This window comes from Poecilia reticulata, linkage group LG15 (assembly GCF_000633615.1).
Source record: "Poecilia reticulata strain Guanapo linkage group LG15, Guppy_female_1.0+MT, whole genome shotgun sequence".
In the NCBI taxonomy this organism is placed as follows: Eukaryota; Metazoa; Chordata; class Actinopteri; order Cyprinodontiformes; family Poeciliidae; genus Poecilia; species Poecilia reticulata.
This window is the reverse complement of record NC_024345.1, coordinates 25,743,437-25,753,212: the sequence shown is the minus strand read 5'-3', so window position 1 is coordinate 25,753,212 and position 9,776 is coordinate 25,743,437. Positions and strand designations below refer to the sequence as shown.

Genomic DNA, 9,776 nt, shown 5'->3' with positions numbered 1-9,776 from the left:
GCTTTGTTGAAGCTGAAATAAAATACAAATTGTATATCTCCATTACTTTTTAAGTATTGGAAAATAAAGCTACTTTGAATAGATTTATAGAATAAACGAGTATTACTGATTCATTTCGGTTTAACTTTGGAGACACGTGTCTCTAAAATGCATTTGTCCGTCAACCCTTGAAGGCAGCGCTGAGGGCGGAGCTTGTTTTCCTACGTGACGGTGGGCTGGGTCAGTGACTAACAGTACACACGTAGCTACGACACGCAACACAGCGATATCAACAGCTAGCCCGTTGAAATGCCTCGCGGAGACCTCGACCCACCCCTCAATACTCGTCCGTGGGAGCACATTGTTGTCTTACTTCATTGGTAGGACCGCGTGGAGACGGAATGAGTCCGGTAAAATGCCGACTTTTTGAGTTTTATTCCCCCGCTTCGCTCGGCGCAGCGAGGCAGAAGCAGCGGGTCTTTTTCCAAAGTTGACGGTTAGCTGCAGGGCGCGTGTGAAGGATCGGACTTAAAGGAGCAGTACACCCCGCTGCAGCCTCCCAACATGGAGAAGCAGCAGAGCGATCTGGACCGCGACAGACAGGTCTGTGAACTTTGTGGAAGAATGGAGAACCTTTTAAAGTGCGGTCGGTGCCGGAGTTCCTTCTACTGCAGCAAAGAGCACCAGAAGCAGGACTGGAAGAAACACAAGCTGATTTGTAAGGAGGCGGACAAGCCGAAACAGAATCCTGAGGACGGTCCGTCGGCGGGGGACAGCAGGAAACAACGAGAAAAGATAAGCACGGAGCAGGGGGATTCTGCAACCCCCTGCACAGGGGTACCACCAACTCCAAGCACAGAAGCACCTGCTGACGAGGATGGACCAGGAGAACTGGGGTCTAACACCCCCACCACGCCTAACGGCCAGACCAGCCTCTCCCCTCAGAAACTCGCAACGGAGTGCATCGTCCCCTGCATGAACAAGCACGGCATCTGCGTGGTGGACAACTTCCTAGGAGTAGACACCGGACAGGGCATTTTGGAGAACGTCAAGTCTCTGTACAAGACGGGCAGGTTCACAGACGGCCAGCTGGTGAGCCAGAAGAGCGACTCCACTAAAGACATCCGAGGGGACAAAATCACGTGGATAGACGGGACAGAGTCTAACTGCGAGAAGATCAGCTTCCTAATGAGTCGGATGGACGATTTAATCAGACACTGTAATGGCAAACTGGGGAACTACACTATAAATGGAAGGACAAAAGTAAGTATGACAGCAGGTACACACACACACACACATCGTCATCATTAATTGAATCAGAAACATTCATGCAGTCATCAGGGTCTGTTGTGTTTCACTTAAAATGCATCATCCCTGACTTAGATGTACACTAATCATTCTGGTTTATTCATAATGTACTTATAACTCAAAACTGGCTCTCTAGATTCTAAACTAAACATTAAGTCTGGTTAAATATTATGTTATCAGTCAAGTCAATACAGTTCTTATCTGTTTACTGCCAAATTATATCAATCAGTCCCTGCATTTTCTTGCAGCTGCGTCAGCCTTAATATGTCAGATTATAGTCCATGCTCTAAACAGCAAGTAATAAAAAAGTCACATTTACCGTCATAAATAAGTGCAAATATTGCAAATATTTCCAAATTAGTTCCACAAATACTTTGATTTTTATTGCAAAAAATTACAAAAACAATTGTAAAAATTTCAGAGGCACTGAAAAGATGCTCAACATTTTTTAATTTTAATAATTCAGTTATATTTTTAACAGTTTAACAGGTTTTATCAATACATTCTGGCACAACCGGGCCTTTAAGAGCATTTATGATCTTGATTTGGCTCAAAACGAAAATGAGTTTGACACCCTTGTTATAAAGAGTTAAATGAAACAGAATCAACATTGTGTTGCACCAATCAGGTTTTCTTTTGGCTATTACTAATTTCCTACTCTTTTATTTTTGTTCATTTTTATTTCTCTTAAGGAACATACGATAAAAAAGTAAGGGTGCACTGATTGTAGTTTTCTGACTGATCGCTGATTACCGATCTTTAATAAGCCCGACCTGCTGATACTGAGTTTTGTTCTTTGAAATGTGGTTCAACATAGCAGTGGTTGATTTATCTTTTTTTCTCCATGTTTTCTTGATTTAAATGAATAGATGAGGGACAAATTGATTTACTGGTACATCTTCATGTCATTTTGTTTACTGATTGAGTCTTCAACAGGTGAATGGTTGATGCGGTAATCAAAAGGGAAAATTCAGTTGCACCCATCAAGCTTTTCTTGGTTGACTGTGGCTTTTGGTTTTATTTGTCAATTATGAAATAGCAGGCAGTTGACTTTATGTAGCAATTTTCACAGCAATTTTGCTGAATACAGAAAAAAATAAATATCAATAGTCTTGTTTTAAGTGCATCAAAGTATTTGCTCTTGATTTATGTGTTTATAATAAAAAATAGAGGGGAGTTGTTCATTTTTAAAGCATTTTGATGAGTTGGAAGGAATCTGATTTTTTAATATTCAACCTGCCAATTGGTTATGTTGGCTGATTTCAATCTGTGGCAAATTGATTGATGCATTTCTTTGAATTTTGACCTGCAAGCTTGTTTTTTATTTTCTTTCTGAAGGTGCTATCCAACACTTAAAAGAAAGAAATGCGATTGATTTCTTTATGGATCGAATAGTTTTGAGTCTAAACAAAAAAAAAAAAAAAAGAAATTACAGGATTGCCCTCATTTAAAGGTGTTTGCATATGTTGTTAGTCACTGTGGTGTCTCCACTCTCTGTTTTTTCTCTCTTTCTGCAGGTGTAGGGGGAGACTTTTAGGATGTTTTCTTGCATTCTCTATAATTTTTTTCTATCCAATATTCTTATCTCCCTTTATTCTAAATGTTTTATCTCTTTCTCCATTTTTTCTGACTCCTTGCCCATTGCACTTGAAATAAACTAAAAAAAAATTTAATACCAAGTGGATCACTGTAACAACTTGTAAAAATTTGATTTTTTTATTTATACATCAAAACATATATTTTAAGTGTTTAAATGTTTTGCTTTTTTTTCTTCCTTTTTTTTACTAAACTAAACAAAATTGCATCCAGACGCATCCGGTTGATTGATGCTCTAATTTAGATAAGTCGTTCGTAATGCAACTTTACTTTTTTAGTTTGGTCAGGTTAAAGATCTAAAGATGCAATTTAAAGAATCTCTATGCAGTTTAGAGTAATTTATTCCTGATTTGATGTCAGTGGGAGAGATTTGTAACGTTTCCCCAAAAACTAAAAAAACATGCAGGTAACTAAAAATAAGTATTTTAAGGGTGTATGTTTTTATTGGATGAGACGCTAAAGCTCAAAAAGATGCAAAAAGAGTCATGGATGTACGCTACTAGTGTTGTTATAATATATGGTACAGCCTAAATGTAGAAAATAGACATAAAATGTAAAAATTTAAGTGCGGAAAAATCTGAAATAGTGCTCTAATTAAAGGTGTTACTATTTAGAAAACTGTAGCCTGATTTTGGTTAAAGCAGTGAATAAATTACAGGAATGTTGCTCTATATTTGACTGACCCAGTCCAACACAGGCAAGGTGTCCCGCTGTTCAAATGAACAACAACCAGATAAGTGGTCAGACGGAGCCGTCCCACAAAGAGAGGAACGTTTCAGTTGTCAAAGTTCAAAGTGCACTGACCAGGTTGTGTTTCTTTCTCTGAGGCTGTTTCTAAGAAAACAACGTAAGATTTCCTGTGGTTCCGATCAGGCCGAAGCAAAGCTGGTTTGGCGTCTTCTTGGTTGTCGGGTTGCATATTACCTGCAGCGCTTTTTTTAACCAGATCTGGTCACTTTGACCTCTTCGCTTGAGACTAAACCCGGGAGGAACAGAGCAGCTCCTGGCCTTTTCCTCTTCCACCTCTCACAGGGAAACTCTGCATGTGCGAGTTGAACTCTTCATTTGAGAAGTGAGAAAAAGCTGACGACAGTCTAAAACAGTGTTTCTCAACCTTTTTCGGGTCAGCGCCCCCCTAGCCTTTATCCAGGTCCCTCACCGCCCCCCACCAAAGAATTTGTAGACTACTTGCACTGACAATTATTTTATTATTTAATGTTATTATCATTATTGTAGATGTTTTGATTCGACGCACGATTATGTTTTCCGGACACCTCAGCGCGCGTAACGCTCCTTCACCTCGCGCACATAACGGGGTAAATGTAGCGAGTTTTGCCCTAAACGTATCGGCGTCTGGAGGAGGGGGTTGGGGGGGAGGCGAGCGTATGTTTCTACGGTCCTTCGTGGGGGGGTGGCGCCGATTTATGTTTTCGCATCCTCATGAATAATGTGTAGTTGCGCCCCTGCCCATGGCACTTCAACAATATTATTTTACCTTTTATCTGGAAATAGTGTCTGTTTATTCTTGCCATACAGTCTCTGTATTAATTATTGCTCTAAAGGTCTTGCCATACCAGTTTATTCCTCTGTATTTACTTTAGTTTCTTAGTTTATTCTTGCATTTTGTTTTTCATTCATTTCCATTTAGTTTTCTTTGATTAATATTATCCTCTCTTGTTTTAATGCTATGTCCACTCTAGTTTCTTTCCTGTTGCTAGATTTATTTTATCGTTTATTGACCATCAGTAATCTTCACTCATCACCTGCTGCGCCTCCTAATCATCATGTGTTTCACATCATGTGTTGATTCTTCACTGTTCAGCTTCGGATTCTCCGTTTTTATGCCATAATTCACATCTAGTTCGTCGCTCCTTTTTATGTCCCGCTTCTCCTGTTTCAGAGTTTTGCGCAATGTGCTCAGCGTTTTTTTTTTTTTTTTTTTACCCCCTAAGGTTTAGGGCGGTCAGGAAACGTATCGATGGGGAAAAGGCAGACTGACATAAACCTTTTAAAACAACGGAAACAATGACTGATTATTGAAATTTAAAAGTGCTGTGTTGTTCTATCACCCCCATTTCATACCGGACCACTTACAGCGCCGTTGTTAACGCTATAAAATGAACGCTCTCTATCGTGGTGTCACTCATGGAGGGATTTCTTTATTTCTTTATTTAAATGGGTTCATTTTTCAGAGGGATACAAAGTGAGGGCATCGTAATTTTAGTAATTACATGTTTGATTTTCTGTTGTCCTTCCATGGAAGCGGGCAGCTTTCAATTGGAAATAAAACACTTTTTAATATAAATTGCTGCTTTGACATGATCACAGAACTGCCTAAACATATGTAGCCTACATAAATACCAGACAAAGTGAATCACAGCAGCGTCCTCAGCCGTTGTAACGCTGAACTGATGCGGAGCGGAGCTGCGCCATGAAGCTACAAACACTGAATAGAAGAAGAGCTGCCATCGATACCGTTGCAGTCAAGCATGATTTAATGTTACACAATACAGTTTTACCAAGTTGCTCAAAGTCTAAACTGGTATTGTTGTGGATATAAGGTGTAAAGTTTACCTTCGCCAAACGCCCCAAAGGCATCCCAGCGCCCCCCTTTTGTAAAAATGTCCGCCAGCGCCCCCTGCTGTCCTCTGAACGCCCCCTGGGGGGCGGTACCGCCCACGTTGAGAACCGCTAGTCTAATACATTAAATTATTGTTATATATACCTTTCCCAGATACTTTCTACTTTATTTTTGTCTGTAAAGGAAAGAAAACCTGAAGGACACTCAGACAGAAGCCATCTTTGCTTCTGAGCTTGAGTTTTTCCTGATTTATTTTTTTTTTTTTAAAGATTTCTAAATTTAAGAAATAAAACGTAAAACTTTCAGACAGAAATGTGATTCTTTGTGTGTCTAGTAAGGAGGTCCTGAAGTGCAGCAAATCACTAAACACAACTATAAATTGAAAACCACAATATATTCAAGAAACACAAGAGATTTGATTCCGATTTTTATACTCATGATAAAACATAGAAATGATTTTCAAAGTTTTAAAGACAGTTTATCTCTGATACTGACCAAATATATGTAAACGATTGAATTCAAGGAAAGTTGCAAGAAACATTTTGTGGCATTTAGCAAATATAAATAATTTTGGTAATTCTAGCTAACTTAAAAAAAGAATTTTGATCTGATTTAACTTCAGACAGTGAAGGGAATTACATTTTTTTCTCCCTATACCAACTGTATTGAAACCACATGCAGTTGGTTTCAACTGTATGTGGCTGACAAGCAAAAACAATATTTATTTAAAACAATCCAATCATTTTCCATAATGTATCATATTCATATGTTTTTATTTAAACAAAAATAGGTTTCTGGACCAAATTGTGCAACTTAAGTTACGGGTATTGGGTTAGCTTAGCTGCCTGACATTAAATAAATAAAAAAAATTATTCAAAATATAAATTTACAAAAATTAAGCAGACTTCAGTTTAACATATTGCACTGCGTTTTGACTGAAAATAAAATACAGACTTTACAGTTATAGTGCATGTAAATCTCTAAAACTTTGCCTTAAAACAAAGCTACAGACTTTGTTCTTATACAAAGTGCATTTACATTAAAATATGAACAATCATAAGACAGCTATGTGGTGGCCAAGTGGACATGTAATGCGATATGCTGTACAATTTAAAACTCATTTTCAGTTGAAATTTTTTTTTTAGCATTTTTAATCATTTCAGAATTCCCAGGACTAGGAATTGTGATATGTTTTAGATATTATTATATATTATTTAGTTTGATCCCCTCTAGCTGGAATCATCATTCCAGGTTGTGCTTTACTTCCTCACTGTTTTGGCAAATATTCGGCTTGGACTATGACCGGCAAAAAAACGGCATGACTTGCACAAATTATGAGTCATGACTATCAGTGACTCAAAAGAACACGAAACAATGTCAGCACATTTCAGATTGGAAGAGACGGGAGGAAAAGATTTTGCCCAAATATATACTGTATTTAATGCCATTGTGTTTGGTTCCGTTTCTCACTTGATAACATTCCACAGACGTTTCCCTGCATGTTGGCCGCTTTCTGTGTCCATTATGATATTATTAGGAAGTTTAAAGATTTTATAAACAACATGTTTGTTGTGCATATAGAATGTTGACCTTCCTCCATGTTGAAGTGAGAACGGCTTCTCTGAAATGTGCAAGCATGGGCCGATTCCTGGCAGAAATGGTGACTCAAGTTTCAGACTCTAACTGGAGCGGCACTGAAGCCACAAAAACAAAGACTTAAGGCACGTTTCCACTATGAGTTCCTGAATGTTTGTTTTTTTTCCTCCAGTAATTATCCTCCCGGAACCATTTTATCGACCTGGATTATTATGTGCATTTCAACTGGATTGCTGAAACCTGGGCAGTTTATGTAGACGACATTCTTCTACAGGAGCTCGAATCTGAGGAAACATTTTCGTCCATGGCATAAAATTAGCTCAGAATGTGATTGAAAACAGTGAAATCAAACCAATACAGCATTTATCTCATATTGTTTCACAAAGTTTCCTCCAGAAAACTTTTTAAACCCGGTGGTTGGGGCGCTCAGCAGTCATTCATCCAGCGGCCCGTCGTGTTTTTGAGTTAAGAAATGTTTAAAGTTGACATAACGTTTGAAAATATCACTTCATAATTATGAATGTGCAAGATTAATATCTGAACACCAACTATAAAGTGGTAAAAATTGCACACATTTAAAAAAACTTAAATAAATAAGCAATGCCAAGCCTGGTGGTGGCACAAGTAAAGCCTGGTGGCCCGCCATGCTTATAATACACTGGGAGAACCCATGGTTTCATAGCGGTTAGGGTCTTGGGCTGCATCTGTAAAGCAAATGTATTGGTGGAGTGGATTTTAAATGTAGCGTACCAGATTGGAAAACAAATCTCATGATCCAGTAACTTGGTTTTAAAGCAGTTAAAATATGAAACTGAAATGAAAATTGGGAATAGAAATTATTTTGTGTACCCACCATTCTTGGAATTGTTGATTTATCTTGATTTTTTTATTTTTTATTTCCTTTTTTTAAAGGCTTTATAGTTGATGTTTAGGCATTAATCTTCTAGTCTTCCAATAATGCATAGCTATCAAGTGATATTTTCAAATTTGTTGTCAACTTTAGACATTTTTTAACTCAAAAACACGGCTGGCAGCTGGATGACTGCCCTAGCTCCAGTGCATCTTTATTTATGGGTTTTAAGGCATAAATCAAGGTGTAATTTATCAGCAGCATAGTGACTCAAAGCGGAGCGACTTCAGGACAGCTTTGCAAATGTTCTTTGCCAAACTGCAAATTGTACTTTTAAGACTCTCCAATTGACTCTAGTTAACAAGTACAAATCTGTCTAGCATGCGTTTTTGCAGGAATTTTCCTGGACTTTTCTTACGCAGTAGTTTACAAAGGCACTACAGTGATCATGTTTTATTTGGCAGAAACCTATTTAATCCAAACTGAAGCAGAAGGTGACCTCTGACTCCCCTAACAGCCTTACTGAAAGACGCATCCTGAAGTAATGCATCCATTACCATGTCTGCAACATAAAAGCATGTGGAGTAGCGTTAGCATCTGGGTTGTTTCAGCACAGATATCTGCTTATCTGCTGCTAAAAATACAGTTAGCATGAAAATCAAGAATTTTGTGAAAGCTTAATTACCGGTAGTTATTATAAATGAATACACCAAGACTTGCAATAATAATATTCTAATGTCTTGAACCTTTCCAAAATTTGTTACATGCATCCACAAAATGTTTTATTGGGATTTTATGCGACGGGTAAATACAAATAAGTGCATATTTATGAAATGAAATAGAAAAGCTACATGACTTTCTTAGATATGTTTTTTTTAATTCAGAAACCATGTATCCAGTTCTTTTCACCTCACAATTATGAGTTATTTTGTAAAAACCCAGTAAAATACATTGAATTTTGTGGTTGTGATGTAATGATAAATGGAAACACTTGAGGATAACTATAGCAATGAACTGCAGCATCTTTTTTTTCTTTTTTTCTCGCAGAAGAATTGACACATAATGAATGAGTCATCGGATCAATGATCTGAAAAAAGGAATCAAATCCTCCAAGATGTTTTTTTCATTTACTCTTCCCTAATTGTAATGACAAGAAAATATGCCGTTTGACCCAATGACTACTTCTGGTATGTTGGCATGTTGCACAACAGAGCTTATTTTCCGTGAAGTCTTAAAGATAATACTAGGAAAGTGAGACACTTCTAGACACAATCCTTGCCCTCATGTCTGAGTTGTGGGTCGAAGGTGACTGCGTGTTTATTTTTGTCATTTTAAATGTGACAGACGAGGCGTGGAAGTGCGTTTTCATACGGAAGTTGACCGTTGACCTAAATCCTGAAGCTGTAGAGGGTATGGAGAGGGAAGGAAGTCTTGTAATGGCACTCGACTCCCACCGGAGCCAGCCGTACATTATGCTAAAGCTTTCCTTCCGCTTGGAGCACCTTGCGTGCCACTTTTTTTCCTGCTTATTGTTTTACCCATAAATCAGAGGGATCAGTCTGAGCATCCTTAATTGCATTCGAAGTTAAATATTAGTTTGTGGTGAATTAAAGCAGAGCAGGTTTATGCATTCAGGATTAATTAATTGTTGGGATTAATTAATTGGTTGTTGCACCTTCAGAGGTGTCTGTTTTTTGTTATTGGCCCCCTTGTTGCTGAGGACAGAGCAATAGAAGCATGATGAAACTTTTTTTACTGCAGCACATTAAGATGTAAAGTATTCATATCCCTTAAACTTTTTCAAATTTTGCTTGCGTTACAAACAGAAGCTTGATTTTTATTTTTATTTTTTTTTTGGGGGGGGGG

At 38.0% G+C, this 9,776-nt stretch overlaps 1 protein-coding gene across 1 annotated transcript in view; it reads left to right on the top strand.

Moving 5' to 3' along the window:
- The first annotated feature begins 174 nt into the window (after positions 1 to 174).
- The window catches only part of egln1a (egl-9 family hypoxia-inducible factor 1a), a 23,813-nt gene continuing 14,211 nt past the window's right edge, over positions 175 to 9,776 (top strand). Inside the window, exon 1 of the mRNA XM_008430241.2 lies at positions 175 to 1,242. Within this exon, the coding sequence (XP_008428463.1) occupies positions 544 to 1,242 (699 nt within the window). The 5' untranslated portion in view covers positions 175 to 543. The remainder of the gene's footprint in view (positions 1,243 to 9,776) is intronic.